Here is a 19,192-nt window from a genome sequence, read left to right as displayed (position 1 = left end):
GACCATGGGAACCCATTTCTTGCATCAGTGTGACTTGGATGTGAGACATGGAGTCAAAGGAGATCATTTTGGAGCTTTAAGATTTGACTGCCCTGCTAGATTTCGGACTTGCATGGGTCCTGTAGCCCCTTTATTTTGGCCCATTTCTCCTGTTTGGAATGAATGTATTTATCCAATGCCTGTACCCTCATTGTATCTAGGAAGTAACTAACTTGCTTTTGATTTTACAGGCTCATTGGTGGAAGGGACTTGCCTTGTCTCAGATGAGACTTTGGACTGTGGACTTTTGAGTTAATGCTGAAATGAGTTAAGACTTTGAGGGACTGCTGGGAAGGCATGATTGGTTTTGACATGTGAGGACATGAGATTTGGGAGGGGCCAGGGCGGAATGATACAGTTTGGCTGTGCTGCCACCCAAATCTCATCTTGAATTGTAGCTCCCAAAATTCTCACATGTTGTGGGAGGAGCCTGGTGGGATATAATTGAATCATGGGGGCAGTTTCCCCCATGCTGTTCTCATGGTAATGAATAATTCTCAGGACATCTGATGGTTTTATAAGGGGAAACCCCTTTCACTTGGCTTTCATTCTCTCTCTTGCCTGCTGCCATGTAAGACGTGCCTTTTGCCTTCCGCCATGATTGTGAGGCCTCCCCAGCCACGTGGAAATGTGAGTCCATTAAACCTCTTTTTCTTTATAATTTACCCAATCTTGGGTATGTCTGTATCAGCAGCATGAAAACGGACTAACACAATGACCTTGATACTTGAAGAGTACTGGCCACTTATTTTCTAGAATGTTCCTCAGTTTGGGCCTGTCTGATATTTCCTCATGGTTAGATTTGAGTTATATATTTTTGACAAAAATGGATAAGCGATGCTGTCTTCTTCTCAATGCATCCTGTTGTGGCACTTGATGTCAAATTACTAATGATATTAGATTTGAGCACTTAGTAAGGTGGTATCTGCCAGGTTTCACCAATGTGAAGTTATTCTCTTCATGTTTGTATTGAAGTATATTGTGGGAAGATACTTTGAGACTATAAATATCCTATTTTATTTCATACTTTGCCAGTGACTTTTAATATCCATTGATAACTTTTGCTTGAAGTAGTTATTATTGTGGTGGTTGACAAGTAGTGATTTCCCAATTTGAATCTTTATTCCTTTTAGATTTATTAATTAGAATCCTATTGTGAGCAACAGCTTTCTCTTCTCTTCCATTCATTCATTTTTTTTTTCTATTTTACTTCTTTTTTTTTTTTTTTTTAGAAATGGGGTATAGCTATGTTGCCTAGGCTGGAGTGCAGTGGCTATTGCCAGACACAGTCATAGTGCAGTGCAGCCTCCTGGGTTCAAGTGATCCTCCCAGCTCAGCCTCCCAAGTAGCCAGAACTACAACAGACCATTTATTCATTTTTTAAAATCAGTATTTATGTCATGGATTTTTATTTTATTCTATGGGTTATAATCCACTACTAGCTTTATTCATTCCTTCTTTTATAAATTTATCTGTAGTAGCTTTACTGAGATATAATTCACATACTATAAAATTCACCCTTTTAAAGTACATAATTTAGTGGCTTATGGTATATTCACTGAGTTGTGCAATCCTCACAATATCCTATCTAATTTTAGGATATTCCTATTACCCCAAAGAGAAACTCATTACCCATAAGCAGTCACTTCCCATTCCTCTGTTCTGCCAGCCCCTGGCAACCACTGATCTACTTTCTGTCTCTGAATGTGACTACATATCTCATATAAATGGAATTATACAATATGTGGCCTTTTGTATCTGGCTTCTTTTTGTTAGTGTAATTTTTTTCAAGGTTTATCCATGATAGAGCATGAATCAGTATGCCATTTTTGTGATTGAATAATATTACATTTTATGGACATACTACATGTTGTGTTTTATTTTTTATTTCTTTTAGAGACAGGAGCTCACTCTGCTGCCCATGCTGGAAGTCAGTGGCACAATCATAGCACACTGTAATCTTGAACTCCTAAACTTGCCTTAGCCTCTAGAGTAGCTGGGACTACAGGCACATGCCACCACAACTGGTTAATTTTTTATTTTTATTTTTTGTAGAGACAAGGTCTTGCCACGTTGCCTAGGCCACTTTTGAACTCTTGGCCTCAAGCAGTCCTCCTGCCTCAGCCTCCCAAAGTGTTGGGATTACAGGCATGAGTTCCTGTGCTTGGCCCTACCAGATTTTATCTCTTCATCAGCTGATGGACATTTAAGTTGTTTATACCTTTTGGCAATTATGAATAATGCTGCTATGAATATTTGTGTACAAGTTTTTGCATGGACATACATTTTTCATTCTCTTTGAGTGTATACCTAGAAGTTAAATTATTGGGTCATATGATAATTCTGTGGTTAACATTTTGAGGAACTACCCAATTTTTTTTCTAAATGGTGTTTTTGCACCATTTTATGTTCTCACCAGCAATGTATGAGAGTTCCAGTTTCTTCACGTCTTTGCCAGTATGTGTTATTGTCTTTAATTGTAACCATCCTAGTGAGTGTGCATGGGAATTTCATTGTGATTTTGATTTGCATTTCCCTAATGACTAGTGATGTTGAGCATCTTTTCACATGCTTACTGGCTGTTTGTATATCTTCTTTGAATAAATTCTTTGCCCTTTTAAAAATTGAATTGTCTTTTTGTTGTTGAGTTGTAGAGTTCTTCATATATTCTGGATTTATGTATATACTGGGTTGTTGCTTAAGTTTTTGAGATTGGTCCAGTAGAAGCCTCTTCAAACTGGCTCCTGTGTCCTTTAGTATGCCCGTATAATTTTTTGGATGCTGTTATGGACTGAGTTTTGGTACCCCCATGCCCCCAGTATTTATTATTTTGTCCTGACCCCTAGTACACCTCAGTTACATTCTGGAGATAGGGACTTCAGGGAGGTAATTAAGATTAAATGAGGTTGTCTGGGTGGGCCCTAATCCTGGATGACTGGTGCCCTTATAAGAAGAGGGAGAAACTCCAGGGATGCACACAGCCTCAGGAGAAACCAAACTTGTCAGCATCTTGTTCTTGGACTTCTAGTCTCCAGAACTGGAGAAAATAAATTTCTATCGTTTAAGCCACCCAATCTATGGTATTCTGTTATGGTGCCCCAAATAAACTGACACAAGTGCTTTCTTTCTGACACCATAAGATGTTCTAGTCTTATACTTTCCTGCTCCAGCCCTAGAGTCAGCCATTTATTCATGGATCACTGGTTCTTAGAGAATAATACACTTGCCACTCAGTATAGGTATGTGGTGAATTGGTTCCAGAACCTCCTGTGGATACCAAAATCCATGGAACCTCAAGTCCCTGATATAAAGTAGCATAGTGTTTGCATATAATTTGTGCACATCCTCCTGTATACTTCAACCATGTCTAGATTACTTATAATACCTAATGCAATGTAAATGCCATGTAAACAGTTGTTATGCTGTACAGTTTAGGGAATAATGACAAGGAAGGAAGTTTGTACATGCTTAGTCAAGATGCATTTTTCCCCCACCAAATGTCTTCCGTCTGCGGTTGGTTGAATCCATGGATGCAGAACCCCCCTATATGGAGGGCCGATTGTATTTAGAAAGGATGATCTGAATGTTGCTTTGCCTATATTTCATTGTTTCCAGTCTTCTCAGTGGACAGAGCTAGGAAATTTATGTGTGTGTATACCTGCAATCCCGACACCTCTGTATCTATTTCTATAATTATCTGCCTGTGTATTGAAAACTGTGAGTTCATACTGATGACCTCTAGCTTCAATCCAGTTCCACAGTGCTCATTCTGGCCTTCCCCCTTTTCTTATTTGCTTTTCTACATTTGCTGTGTATCTTAGAATACATATAAAGTAGTTTCATAATTATTAACATGTGCCCCTGTGAGAAACAAACTTACCAACTATGTATGGTTCTTTTTGGCCTTTAACCTTGGATTACATAGTCAAAATACCATATTCATAGTTACTCAGGTTATTTCTCCCTTGCCTCCCCTTCAGTGTGGTTGTGTTATTTGAAACACAAATGAATTTGTGTTTATAAGGTTTTTAAAATTATATTTTTTATCCCCTGCCCCGTCCTTGTTGATTTTATTATTTATTTTTTCAAGTATATGAAACCTTAACATGGTTCAAAAAGTCAAAACTCTATAAAAAGCTATACTCAGAGAAGATTTTCTCTCTTCTATTTCCTTCCCATCTCCCTCTCCATTCCACTGTGTTCCCCTCTGCCCCTGCAGGTAACCACACTCAGTTGTTTCTTTCCAAGTTATCCTTCCTGTGTGTTTGGCCACTGCATCCCAACCAGAGATGCTTCCTTGTAAGGAGCTTCTCAGCATATACATCTCCAGTGCTGATGCTGGCATTCAGTCATGCCACTCTGTCTTGTTCCTTAACATTGATCAGTTCATCAATGAATCACTCATTATTTGGTACCTACTCTGTGCTAGGCACTGGGTTAGAAGCAGGGACAGAGGCTGAACTATGAAGTAAAGCAGCATGTTTTGAGCCCTCTGTGTATCCTCCCTCTCTGAATCTCCCTGTCTCTCCTTGTCCCCCTTTCTTCTGATCTGTTATTCCCTGCCTATATCATAAAGCTGCTGTTTTGTCTAAACTATCAATCATATATACAATATATACTAGATGTTACTCTTACAAATAGTCAGTGCAAAATAACATTGACAGCTGGCTAAAACTGCACAAGGTAACGTTTGTTACTGATTAAATGTGATGGGAGAATCAAATCTTCCTTATCAGACTGGGTCTCCCAGAGTACAGGTACCTGGTAGAAATATGATTACCATAAAGGAAAAAAAAAAATCGTACAAGCAATAAAAGTTATGTAAAAAAAGTACTAAATTTCACCTTTGTTGTAAAATTAAAACTGACATGGACGAATCCCAATGAAAATAATCTTAGTACAGCATAAATGAAAATGGAAAAATTGGAGACTATTTTTGCTATATAGAAAATGGCTAAATGGATATCGCACCAGAAAAGACAGAATATAGGAAGGATGGGGAGCAAGAGGCAAGGCTGGAGAGGAGGCCTGAATTTGTTCCTAATCCCAAGGAAAGTAGAAACCACTGGCCAGTTTTAAGTAGTGAGCATCATCTTGCTTGCATTGAAAAGTGTGTCACTGGCTGAGCTGTAGAGAATGGGCTGGAGTAGGCAAGATGAGTACTGCACAGTCCTACCTCTGAATTTTGTAGCTCAGGAAGTTACCAGATAAATGCAAAGGACTGTGGGAGGAAGGGAGAGGTGGGTGCGGAGGGAGGGTGGGAGGAAGGAAGAGAGAGATCACTGTGGGTACAGATGGTAGGAAAAGGATGAGGAATGGGCAGCCTCTCAGTTCTTAGAGTTGACATTTGCACTGAGCTTGGAGGGAAGAAAAGCTAAGAAAGACCTGGGAAGTGGAGACGATGAGGTGAAGGGGAATCCACACAGAAGGTGGCAGCCACAGAGGAGAGGGAGCGCAGGGCTTGGAGTCCTTGGCTGGAGCCCCGACTCATGTGGAGAGACCTGGAGAGGCGTCAGGGAAGGTGTTTGAGGAGAGAGCACTCAAAGAACTATTGCAGCAGTGTGAGAATGGTTCTTGTCTTCTCCACTCCTCTTCCCCCAACATGAATGAATGTATATATTCATATTCCACCATACTCTGTTACTAAGTAAGAGTTTCACTTACTAAGTAAGTTGAGCACCTTATCAGCATAAGGGAACCAGAATAAGTTGCTAAAATTCCAGCTGAGAGTAGGTAAGTTGTGTTTTGGTTACTCATGTAGTGTCTTAGTGTCTTCCATGTTCCATGTGACAACATGTTGACTTTTAGCCTTAACTCTTTTTTTTTTTTTTTTTTTTTTTTGAGATGGAGTCTCGCTCTGTCACCCAGGCTGGAGTGCAGTGGCGCGATCTCGGCTCACTGCAAGCTCAGCCTCCTGGGTTCACGCCATTCTCCTGCCTCAGCCTCCCGAGTAGCTGGGACTACAGGTGCCCGCCACCACGCCCGGCTAATTTTTTGTATTTTTAGTAGAGATGGGGTTTCACCGTGTTAGCCAGAATGGTCTCGAGCTCCTGACCTTGTGATCCGCCCGCCTCGGCCTCCCAAAGTGCTGGGATTACAGGCTTGAGCCAGTGCGCCCGGCCTTAACTCTTTTTTTGAAGGATGCATGCAACCACTTTGGAAAATGATTTGGCAGTGACTTGTAAAGTTAAACATACACTTACCCTATAACCCAACCATTCCACTCCTAGGTATTTGCCCAAGAGAAATGAAAACATCACAGAGGCTTTATTTATAATAGCTGAAGACTGACAGTGAACCAAATGTCCACCAACAGGAAAATGAATAAACAAATTGGGGTGCATTCTTACAGTGGAGTACTATTATGTTGAGTAGTGTGCAAATACAATGAAACAAACTGATCCATGCAACAATATGGATACATCTCAGAAACTTTTCTTTGTTTTTGAGACAGCAGAGTCTCAGAGTCTCACTGTCACCCAGGCTGGAGTGCAGTGGCATGATCTTGGCTCACTGCAACCTCCGCCTCCTAGATTCACGTGATTCTCCTGCCTCAGCCTCCCGAGTAGCTGGGACTACAGGCACATGCCACCACGCCTGGCTAATTTTTGTATTTTTAGTAGAGATGGAGTTTCACCATGTTGGCCAGCTGGTCTCAAATTCCTGACCTCGAGTGATCCTACCACCTTGGCCTCCCAAAGTGCTGGGATTACAGGCGTGAGCCACCATGCCTGGCCACATCTCAGAAACTTTATGCTGAGCAAAAGAATCCAGACACTAGAGTACATGCTGTTAGATTCTATTTATATGAAGTTCTAGAACAGGCAAAAGTAATGTGGTAGAAATTAGAACAGCAGTTGCCGCTGGGACTGGAAGGTATTGGCGAGGATAGGAATTGTGCTAGGGTAAACTTTTGGCAAAACTCATGACAACTACATTTAAGATCTGTGCATTCCATTGTATGTAAATCACATCTCAATTTTTAAAAAGTTAATTGAAGTCTGGGAAGATTGGAAATTGTATTACAGATCAGAAGTGGCTTCTTACTTTGGCTTGTTTTTTCTTTGTATTGTTAGCTTAAAGGTTTTTTGCTTTAAACCATATTAGCCTCTTTGTCAGGGCACTCTGGCTGCTGCCAGCTGACCTGTGGCCCTCCAGCTTTTTTTCCATTTTCCTTCCTTGCAATGCCCATGTCCTGTTGTGCCCCTTAAGCATACCAGCTCCAGTCTGGGTTCTTTGGCCAACTAGACCCTTAAAGGGGCTGGACCTTTTTTGTCTTCATATTTTAAGACAGAGTTCATAAGATCAGTGGAAGTCAGAACTGTGTGGTGTCATGGAGATTGTGAGGGCTTTAGAACTGGCCCAACCTAGGTTTGAATCCAAAAGTCAATCACTATGTGACCTTGAACCTGTTCCCCTGGGCCTCAGTTTTCGTTTCTGTATGTTGGGGATAATAGCACCCACTGTGGAGTGGTTGCCAGAATTAAATGACCTTACTTGGGTAGGACAGCCATCCCTGTGCTTAGCATTTAGGGTACCTGGGAATCATAGTAGCTGGGGGTCCTGGCCTGTTTCTCCTGTGGCTTCTGCACAGCAGGTGCTACTCCCCGTGTGGTGTGCCCTCCCCTGGGGCAGGCTACCTGCTGGAGCTCTGGGCACACTGTCTTCCCTTGCATACTCTGTGGCATCATTGTATGCCCTGTTGAGAGCAGAGGTGGGGAACTCAGCTGGAAGAAACTGACTTCTTCGAACTATTTTTATTGTGTTTGAAGGGTATCAGCATGGAAGCCATGAATGAGAATAAAGTGGTGCCCTCTGAGTTTAGCACAGGACCTGTGGAAAAAGCTGCCAAACCTTTGCCATTTAAGGATCCCAACTTTGTGGTAAGCATCGAAGGTATCAGCTGAATAAACAGCCAAATGCCACACCTCAGCCTCAGATCTTGCTGGGCCTGCAGGCAAGGTGGCACTGGCATTCTCTTCTCCCTCAGTCCCAGTCGCCTCCTTCTCCCCCATGGGTGAGATGGAGACAAAAGAAGAAGGGTTCTTCCTGTGGATCTCTCAATGTGCCATATCCCAAGGATTTGGGTGTCCTTTGTGGATTCATTAAAGGATACTGTTTGGAGGGTGGGTCATGTCCGTGATGATTGTTCCCCTAACCTTTTCATTGGTCTTACAATCTTAGACAAAGCTTGAAATATTAAGCTAAATGAGAAGTATTTCCTCATTAGTTTCGTAAGGTAGATCAAAGCTGTTGTGCTGTTGAGTGGAACACGGGGTCCTCTTCCTGTCATGCTTGAGACTGGTAATAGATGGCAGCAGTTCAGATTATAGTGTTAAATTTTTTTAATGAATTAGTTTTGGAAATACAATGTTACCAGTGTTTGTAACAGATTTTGGTATTCTTTTCCATTTTATTTTGTCATCTTTATAGGATTTAAAAAAAAAAAAACAGATATCCAGAAGGTTTGCCATACTGCAGCTGGAGCTTTCTCACCTTTTCCAGGATCCCCAGTTTGCTTGGCAGAGACTTGCCCCAAGAAGGGAGTTTAGAGACGCAGTCATGGATTTAAATCTGACTTTGTAGTAAATTTATCTTAAAGTATGAAGAAATTCATGAATGAATTCTACAAAGTTAGACCCAATAAAGGCTTTTTTTTTACATGCATATAAAGAAGTAGCCTTTTATTTCTACTCCCAACACAAACTAACTCAAGGGCTTTGACAATCTGAAAACCTCTTTTTAAAAATAAGATTAACATGTTAACGTGTACAGTGAAATACCTTTTTAAAAAAGTCTCAGGGGTCTAAATGATTGTTGACAGATGAGCGGTACATTACAGGTATGATTAAGCATAGATGTCAGATTCTGAAATGGTAGTCTCCATTGGTTTTTGTTTCTTCTAATCCATGCCTTCAATTCGAGCACTCTGGCCACGGTGGCGCAGTAGCTGGCAAGAAGAACAGAACCTGGAAGAACCTGAAACAAATCCTCGCTTCCGAAAGGGCATTGCCGTGGCAACTGAACGATCCTAACTGTGAGCTGGCTAGAGCCTTCCATGTGTTTACAATGTTCAGAGTAGGAACTATCTTATAACAAACCTACAGTATTTTATTGTGTTTGCATCATTGTAGGAAATAATTTTTAGCTTGAGAATTTTACAGTGGCATCAGTGTGGGCAGATTATGTGTGTATTTTCTCGTAACTGTATCTGTATTGAGCCTGTTTGTTTGTGTTGTCATGGATGTGTGGGTTTTAGTGTCATAGGTCCCAATATGATAATATTGGTGTTTCTACTAGACAAACTTCTCATTCAAAAGTCTACTCTTAAAATGTGTTTCCAAAAACAAGGTAGCCCAAGTATAATGCCAGATTTAGGAGAGTTCCTGACAACCAGCTTAAAGTCCAGCTCTTTTACTTTGTGAGCCAGTGTTTAGCAAGAGTAAATACTTCATGCTGCAGTGTGTCCAGATTTATGTAAAACACTGTTATATGTTCTGTTCAGCTTCACTGGGAAGTACAAGTTCAAAGTTCTAACCATCTCCTGCTCCACTACACTTCTTTCGTGGGGGTGACTCACATGGGTGACAAGTGAGCTAGTCAGTCATTCGTCTGGGTGTGGACACAAGGGTGTGGGGATGCTCAGATCCAGTTACTGGCTTGTTTGGCATTTCATCACCATCAGCCCATGTAGTGTGAGATTGTGAAAATAGCTGGTGGGCAGATGAGCTTTCCGGTGCTTCTGCTGGCATAGAGAGAGCATCTCTGGTGACAGGGCGGGGCTAGATCTGGAGCCTGCACTTGGCCTGTGACACACTGCATTATTTCTGGGAATCCTCCCCTACTTCTCTAGTTAATCTCCAGAGACTTCTGTGACTACTTAATCACAAAGGAAATTTTCAGGAATATTATCAAATACTATTTTAGGAAAAAAAAGAGAGGGGATTTGAATGTTTTCAGTTTCGTTTAGTTATCTTTTTTTTTTTTCCAGACTTCAGTATTGATGCTCCTCCATCATTTAAGCCAGCTAAGAAGTATTCTGATGTTTCAGGTCTGCTTGTGAGTATCTCTCTTATAACATTAAATGGAAAAGATTTCACAGTAACGTCTAATTAGACAAGTGTTGAATGTTGACCATGGCTGGTCCTGCCTGGAGCCCGTCTACAGTGATAGGTGATAGGTTTGTGCAGTGTGTTCATTGCTGCAAACAGGCATCTGTAGGGCAGCCTGCAGGGAGGATTGAACCAGAAAGCAGGAGACTCCAGTTTCTCTTCTTTACCTCTGCTAGTTAACTATATGCGATAACATGAAAGAAACAACTATGTATTTCTTTTTTTACTGCTGAAGTTTTAAAAACCTGCATTTTAGATGATGACTGTATTTACAAAACCATGTTTAAACTTCTCTAAATAGGTGCTTTGGCAAAGGTTGTGACATTCAAACTTATTTTTAAGCATCAGAACCCCTTTTCCAAGTGAAATCTTTTACAGAATCCAATACATAAACAGCCTGGAGCCACCTTTCTGCTGCGGTCCCATGTGGATCTGGCCACCTGTCTTCTTCCCCACTCCTCACCACAGTGACTGCTCAAGTGCTTCTGGGGAACACAATTCAGGAACTGCCAGCATAGCTGGAAGAGTGGAAAGCAGGCAGGTTACTAAAGCTCAGGAACCTCAGAGCACCCCCATTTCCTTATTTGCAGAAGTTAGAACCTAAGATTCATCTCAATCCTTTTTCATCTCATAAATTTGGAAAAATAATTTAAGTGCTTTACATGTTAATGAAAATATGACTCCAACTTATGTAACAAATTGGCCAAATTAATTATGTACAGAGGAGAATTGTCTCCTTTGTTATTATTATGTAATATCCCTGTTTCTCCCTGATAATATTCATTGTTGTGAAGTCTACTTTGTCTGAAATTAATATTGCTTTCATTCATGTGTGGATGGTATGTCTTTCTTGATCTTTTCACTTTTTTTTTTTTTTTGAGACAGATTCTTGCTGTGTTACCCAGGCTGGAGTGCATTGGCACACTCTTGGCTCACTGCAGCCTCTACCTCCTGGGTTCGAGCGATTATCCTGCCTCAGCCTCCCAAGTAGCTGGGATTACAGGCGCACGCCACCACACCTGGGTGATTTTTATATTTTTAATAGAGATGAGGTTTTGCCATGTTGATCAGGCTGGTCTCAAACTCCTGACCTCAAGTGATCCTCCTGACTTGGCCTCCCAAAGTGTTGGGATTACAGGTATGAGCCACCACACCCAGCCTATCTTTTCACTTTTAAACTATCTATATATTTAAAGTGGATTCTTGTTGAAAGCATATTGTTGAGTTGTTGGGTCCTTCTTTTCCTTTTTCCTTTGGAGGTAGGGTCTTGCTCTTCCGCCCAAGCTAGAATGGAGTGGTGTGATCATAACTCACTGAAGCCTTGAACCCCTGGGCTCAAGTGGTCTCCCAACAGCAGCCTCTCAAAGTGCTGGGATTAAAGACGTGAGCCTCTGCACCCAGTGGATCTTGCTTTTTATCCAGTCTATCAATCTAAGTAATGTTGTCCTCAGGCTATTCATATTTAAAGTGATTGTTGATATGGTTGTATTTAAATCTACCATCTCACTAGTTATTTGTTCCATTTGTGTTTGCTTATTCCTCTTTTTCTGCCTTCTCTGGATTTATTGAGCATTTTTTAATAGACTGTATTTTTCAGAACAGTTCTAGATTTATGAAAAATAGAGACAATAGTATAGAAAGTACCCATATAACCCAAACTCAGTGTCTGCTGTTATTAACATCTATGGTATATTTGTTACAATTAATGAACCAATAGTGATATACTATTATTAACTCAAGTCTATAGTCTATTCACATTTCCTTAGTTTTTACCTAAAACTATATCAAATTTAGTCATCACGTCTCTTTAGACTCTTCTTAGCTATGCCAGTTTCTCAGATTGTCCTTGTTTTTAATGACCTTAACAGTTTTAAGGAGCACTGGTCAGGTATTTAGTAGAATCCTCCACCACTGGAATTCCTCTGTTTTCTCATGATGATAAAACTGGGGTTAATTGAACATTTTAAAATTCTGTTTTCTTATTATTTATACCTCTTTTAAAAATAATGAATGGTTACTTTCATGTTTAAAATATACATTTTAAATAACCCGAGTCTATTTTCAAATCCTATACCACTTTGTGTGTATTGTGAGGGTCTTCTGGTAGTGAATTTCTAATCCCAGTCTCTAATTCTTTGTTGTCATATAGTTTACTTTTACATATGCTGCAAACAAAATACTTAGCTGTTAATTTGTGCTCTAGACAGTTAGCTTTTAGAGAAATAAAAATAAGAAAAAAAAGAACTTTCTTTTATCTTCATTTCATTCTATTTCCACCTTTTTTCATTTTGTTGTTTATTTCCAAGTTGCAGTCTGATGTCATATTCTTTCTACTGGAACAGTTTACTGTGCTTTTCTTATAAAGTAGATTTGCTGCTAATGAAGTCCTTTCTTTTTTTGTTTTGTCAAAGAGCCTTTATTTCTTCTTCTTTTTCTTTTCTTTCTTTCTTTCTTTTTTTTTTTTTTTTTAAGACAGAGTCTTACTCTGTTGCCTAGGCTGGAGTGCAGTCGAACCATCTTGGCTCACTGCAGCCGTCTTGACCTCCCAGGCTCAGGTGATGCACCCACCTCAGCCTCCCAAGTAACTGGGGCTACAGGTGTGTGCCACCATGCCTGGCTAATTTTTTGTATTTTTTGTAGAGATGGGATTTCACGCTGTTGCCTAGGCCTGGTCTCAAATTCCTGGGCTCAAGTGATCCTTCCCGCCTTGGTCTCCGAAAGTGCTGGGATTACAGGCGTGGAGCCACTGCACCCAGCCTTGTTCTTCCTTTTTGAATGATATTTTCAGTGAGTATTTTTGAATGACATTTTCAAGTCTGAGCTGACAGTTTTTTCTTTCATCACTTTTAAGATGTCAGCGGTTAAATGTTGTCTTTTTGCTTCCATGGTGAGAAGTTTGATGTAATTCTTACCTTTGTTCATCTCTACGTAATGTTTCTTATTTGACGGCCTTCAAGATTTTCTCTTTGTCTTTTGTTTTCAGCAGTTTGAATATGACTGGGTATTATTGAATATGACTCAGGGTATTATTTTTCTGGTATGTATTCTTGATGTTCTCTGAGGTTTTGGATTTGTGGTTTGGTATCTGTCAAGAATTTTGGAAAATTCTTGGCCATCATTTCTTCAAATATTTCTTTTGCCTTGTCTTTTTCCCTTCTTCTAGGATTCCAGTTACACACATGTTAAACTATTTGATAGTGTCCCAAAATTCTTGGATGCTCTGTTCTGGTTTGTTTGCTTTTTAAAACTCTTATTTCATTGCAGTTCAGTTTGGATGGTATCTACTGATGTGTCTTCAAGTTCTTTACTCACTGTATAGAGTATACCAATGAATAAGCCCATGGGAAGCATTATCTCTTTAACTGGGTTTTTAATTTCTAGCTTTTCTGTTTGATTATTATAGCTTTCATGTCTCTGATGAAATAACTTTCTTTTGAATTATTTATTTATTTATTTAGAGATAGAGTCTTGCTCTCTAATCCAGGCTAGAGTGCAGTGGTGTGATCACAGCTCACTACAGCCTCAAACTCCTGGGCTCAAGTGATCCACCTGCTTCAGCCTCCCAGGCAGCTAGGACTACAGGTGTGTGCCACCACACCTGGCTAACTTTAAAAAAGTCTTTTATAGAGAAGGGGTCTCACTGTGTTGCCCAAGCTGGTCCCGAACTCCCAGCCTCAAGCCATCCACCCGCCTTGGCCTCCCAAAGTGTTAGGATTACCAACGTGAGCCACTGTGCCTGACCTGAAATAACTTTCTGTCTTGCATGTTGTCTCTCCTTTAACTCCTTCAACATATTGATTGTAGTTATTTTTAATTTCCTGTCTGATAGTTTCAAAACCTACATCATATTTGGGTCTGGTTCTGGTGATTTCCTTGTCTTTTAAGACTACTTGGTCATTAAGTCTATATATATTTTTTTTTTTAAGTCATCAAACACATAATAGCTGTTTTAAAGTATTTATCTGCTATTTCCAACATTTGGTTCATCTTGGCCAGTTTCTATTGACTGCTTTTTTTCTTAACTGTGGGTCACATTTTCCTGTTTCTTTGCATCTATGAGTTTTTTTGTTGTATACTGGACATTATGGATGATGTATTGTAAAAACTCTAGATTCTGTTATCTTTCCCTGAAGAGTATTTTTTTTCCTGTGGTAGCTTAGTTCCTGACTGATCACCTTGAATGGGTGTAGGTTTGGTTTTGCACTTCGTTAGGACAGGTCTGCGGAAAGCCCATGTTTCCCAAGCTTCTTTAACTTAGTTGCACTTAACTTCTAAGTTCTTTATCCTCTACCAGTCTTAATGAAGTTTGGTGTTAGGCTTTGTTGTAGTGAGACTGGAATAGATGATACTCAAGGGCATGATTTTAATTCCTAAGCTGTGGCCTTTCTGTTATCTTAGCTAGGTGCCAGGAGTGTTACAGCAATCCCTATTCTGGCTGGGCTGGCACTTCAGCAACTCCCAGCACTGCTTAGCCTCTGGAGTTTCTGTTTCCCTCTTAACCACTCTCCAGTAAGACCTATATAGTCTTGCCTTGAACATGCATAGTCCAGCCCATGGTTATGGACTCATGTGGAATCCCAAACTGACTTTTGCCTCCCTTCCAAGGCAGCTCCCTCTTCTGTTACTCGGTTTTGCCAATATCAGGTGTTTCAGTAGCCCCTGAATCTGATCTCTGCTTCCCCAGCTCAGTGGGTCCATTGAGCTCTGCATGAGCTCCACCTCTGCCCCACGGTCAGGAAATTGGCACAGGCAGAGAGAGTTTGGATGATCCTGGAACTTACCTTGTGAGCTTCTCTTTTCTCAGGGATTGCCGTCTTGTGCTACCTCTTGTCTGTTGCCTGAAAATGGCTACTTCATATATTTGACCTGTTGTAATAGTCGTTTATGACAAGAGAGCTCATCTGGCACCAGTTATTCTGTTATGGCCCAAAGTGGAAATCTCTCCCTGTGTCATTTTGAGTTTCTGGAGGCCACAGTTATGGCCAGACTTGAGGGTGGTTCCTTAGAATGTCAGCTTTATCCTTACCGTTTCAGGCAGCTCATCTGCTAGTACAGTGGTTTTCACACATTAGGAGGAAGGAGAATCATTATTCCAGGCCCCTTTATGTCATTGGCAGTGGACTTGTCATGTTACACATTACCTAAAACCTCTTGCCCCACTGTATGTAGGAAATAAGAAATTCTGAATAGACAAAGAAGTCTCCCAGTTCATTAAAGGACAATCCCACAGAAGAATCAGCAAAAAGGATATAAATAGGCAATTGCCAGAGAAGAAATATAGATGACCAATAAGTAGATATTCAGCTTCACTGGTAATTAGGAGAAAGACTCATCAAACAGGGAAGAAATTAAGACATTTGCTTATACATTTTGGCACCAACATACAGAAATGGATGTCTTCATACATTGCTGTTTTGAGGTGGGAACATACACTGGTACTGCTTTTTTGGAGGACAATTGGAACAGTCTGTTGAGATTTAAAAAAAAAAAGCAAAAGCATCTGACCTTGCAATATGCCTTATAGGCAGCTCCCTAGAGAAATAGTGTGCACAAAGAACTTCATGCAGAAATGCTTATGAGAGACTACATTCGCAAAATGCTGGAAGCAACATCAAGGTCTATCACAGCGGATATTTTCATACTGTTCTTGAGCTCAGTGCATAGTAACAACATGGATAAATTTCCAGGATGTAATGTTGATTGACAGATGCAAAGCAATATAAATAGCATGGTGTTACATATATAAAATCAACACACACACACACACACACACACATTGAGTTATTTCTCTTGTGTGTTTACGTATGTGTATAGGGGTAGACATAAAAAGTCTGGAAAGGTGCCCACTTAGCAGTGGTTTCTCCAGGGGAAGGCAGAGGACTTTTGGATGGTAGATGGTGGTAAATGAGGACTTTAGTCTTATCTGTAATGTTTTCTGTTCATTTTTTTTTAGGGGAGAACATGTTCGTCTGTTGCTTACATAATTTAAAGTTATATAATTAAAAAGTAAAGCCTAGTTCACATTTACATGGACACACACCTGTTCCCAGCCAGCCACATGACTGTTTCCCCTGTGCCTAGGCACAGCAGCCAGACATGCAGGGTCACACCTGTGTTCAGCGCTCATTACAGAGCTATGAAAAGTGTATTGTGGGTGAGACGGGCAAGCTGTGAATACTGCCTGTCACCCTGCAGCAAGGGGGGCCTGAAGCTGTTTGCTGGATTCCCTGTGGGAAGTTGGCCTTTGCTTATTTCACTCAGGCTCAAGGGATGGCATCCAGAGGAGGGTGGACTGTAGGTGTGAAGCTCTTGACTTGTTCAACTCTGAGGTGTCACTTGGCATCCTTCCTTCTATTCAGAATCCTAGATGCTGGCCCCTGGGTCCAGTCCAGTCTGTTCAGGTTTTTGTTGGTAACTTTTTTGTTGGTGCCACAGGATCTCTGTATTCTGCACTGTTTATTCAGCAGCGCTCTTGGCAGTGAGGTCTGAACTTGGGCGGGCCGGCTCAGCACAGTTTGCTGGTAGGAGTGAGGCAGCCACAGACATGGAGCTCGGCCGAGGCTGGTTCGTCTACGGAAGCCAGATGGTCCACGCCAGACACACATGCCTGTGCTCTGCTCGGAACTGCAGGGCAGCCTCTCCTAACAGTTAACCTAACTTCCCTCATGGCCAGGATCCCTCAGAAGACACTTGTCACTGTTTTTCTAATTAAGCCGTTCCTTATATTACTGTCATTAAAGGAAATGTGGTACAGAAAGGTAACATCTAGGTCAAGCCAAGGGATTGAAGTTTTATTTTATATAGAGCTATTAGTTAATCTTAGCCTTTTAGGAATAATCCCATTTCCTAACACACAGCCGTTAAATACTTAGGGGAGTCCCCAGTGGCAAAATGGAAGACTTTTTAGGGCACGAGAAGCCTATAAATAAGTTCCCGACAGCTCGTTGCTTTTTTATTGAGTGTTCCCTCCCTTCCTAAATCACCGATTACTGTGAGTCTAGGTCCACACAAAGATGATCCACATTAAAGTAGACATCTACACTTGAATAATTGGATGTTATCTATCTAGACTTTAATGGCATCTTTTATGATTTTTTTTAAAGGAGCTCAAAATGACTCACCCTCATGTCTTTTGTTTCAAAATCCGTAGAAGCCCACGTACTTTGAAGTGTATAGTTAGTGAATTATTTTCTCCACTTGGCACACGGGGAACAGAGACCAAGTGAGAATTTTGATATGTCTGGGAAACAAGTTCTCTTTTCCGCGATGGTCCCAATTGTCTGTCTGTTTATTCATTCATTAATCATTTGTTTTGTTATACAAACCTGACTGGAGGCCCTCTGTGCACTCTGCATTGCACTAGGAGCCAGGCTACAATGATAAGCAAACCACAGGGTTCCTGTCTCATGGACCGTCAGAGCCTAGACCATCATCAAAGAGTCATGTAGATAATAAACTTTAAAGCAGCAGAGATGTGCATTCCACTGGAGTATTTTTGCTGCTGTGAGAGTGGAGGGTGAGGCTCTGACCTCCTGTGGGGGTACAAATAGGCTTCCCTCGAAGTGTAGCTTTGGGGCTGAGTCCTGAAGAATGAACTGGTGATTACTGAGCAAAATGGGCCACAGTTGGGGTCCCCTGCCAAAGAAAGGACAGATGGGGCATGGTAAAATGGAGGAACTTAGTTAGAGGCCAGGGATAGTTGGAATCAGAGTGGGGACGTGTGGCTGAGGAGGAGGCTGAGGACAAAGGAAGGCCCAGAGCCGAGGAGCTGCACTGAGGACTTGGGCCTTTATCCCAAGAGCAGAGGAGCCATTTTGAGAGATTTTATGCTAAGGAATGACATCATCAGAGTTGCACATTGCGAAGAAGATCCTGGCTGCAGTTCTAGGGGAAGGGTGGCTGTGGACGGTCAGTGATGCACTACAGAGTGGCTCCGGGAGGTGTGGAAGTGGCGCAGGGGGTGTTGGAAGAGCTGGAAAGGAGCATGCTGGGGGTAAATGGAGCGCAGCAGGGAGGGCCACATGCCCAGCAGGCAGGGCGTCAGCTCCTGCCTTGAGCACAGACCTGGGACATTTGTTGGAAAGAGGCAGGAGTCTGAAGTCAGGGAGGGATGACCATCATGAATTCACTCTTGGACCTGTTGCAGCCCTTGAGGCACCAACAAGAAGGGTCCCAGAGTCTAATGCGGTTATTCCCCTTCCTCCTGTCCGTACCCTGAAGTGTTTCTGGAGTCTGGGAAGGTTAATGAGCCTGTGCCACAGTGAGTGATTTAGTGTTCTTGGTGGCAGAGTAAGACATAATGAAAATATATATCACTTTCAGTGAAACAGAAAAATTTTTTAAACTTATACTTGAACTTATATCCGTACCCACAAAAACTTTCTGCCCTTCCCTGTGCCTCCTTCCAGGCCAACTACACAGACCCCCAGAGCAAACTGCGGTTCAGCACCATTGAAGAGTTTTCCTATATTCGGAGGCTGCCCTCTGACGTTGTCACCGGCTACCTGGCCCTGAGGAAGGCCACAAGCATCGTTCCCTGAGCCCGAGAAAGGGAGATGAAGTGGAAAGCTGTTTCAAAAACAGACTCTGGACTCGTGATTTTGTTTCACGGAAAACAAACTCGTCCTGCTGTCAATCTGAAAATGCCAGTGCTGTGCCTTGGAAAGAATGTTTGGCTTTCATTTAAGGGTTTTTTTGAGTGTGTGTTTTCCCTCCAAGTGTGATATTTCCTGCTGAATTAAATTATACTTCAGTTGTTGCCTCAAGTAAAGGTGTTTGACAAGAAAATACAATGAAACTATACTTTTCATTTATCCCAAGTCCCTGAATTTTTGTTTTAAAGTAGTGAACCCCATATAACACATTGAAAGACTCTGCAGTGAATCCACAACAGGTCTGGATTACTTCCAATCCTGGCGACCCCCTTTTAGAGCGTGTTAGTCTTTGTCTCTGATCAGAATGCTTGGAAGAATTCCAAAATTGGGTCCAGAGAAGAAAGAGGCAAGTAACTTGTTCTGTCCCACTGGTCTGGTTCTCACCTG

At 41.4% G+C, this 19,192-nt stretch overlaps 1 protein-coding gene across 3 annotated transcripts in view; it reads left to right on the top strand.

The window, feature by feature from the left end:
• INO80C (INO80 complex subunit C) overlaps positions 1-18,964 on the top strand; it is a 28,972-nt gene extending 10,008 nt beyond the window's left edge. For 2 of the 3 annotated variants that reach the window (XM_025365220.1, XM_025365222.1), the window contains exons 2-5: positions 7,812-7,922; positions 8,965-9,076; positions 10,031-10,098; positions 18,560-18,964. In XM_025365220.1, the coding sequence (XP_025221005.1) occupies positions 7,812-7,922; positions 8,965-9,076; positions 10,031-10,098; positions 18,560-18,691 (423 nt within the window). In that variant the 3' untranslated portion in view covers positions 18,692-18,964. Of the gene's footprint in view, positions 1-615; positions 670-7,811; positions 7,923-8,964; positions 9,077-10,030; positions 10,099-18,559 lie in introns of all 3 variants that reach the window. The other variant, XM_025365219.1, reaches the window with a different exon arrangement.
• Positions 18,965-19,192: the final 228 nt, after the last annotated feature.

Source organism: Theropithecus gelada, chromosome 18 (assembly GCF_003255815.1).
Source record: "Theropithecus gelada isolate Dixy chromosome 18, Tgel_1.0, whole genome shotgun sequence".
Taxonomy (NCBI): Eukaryota; Metazoa; Chordata; class Mammalia; order Primates; family Cercopithecidae; genus Theropithecus; species Theropithecus gelada.
This window is presented reverse-complemented; position numbering and strand designations above follow the sequence as displayed.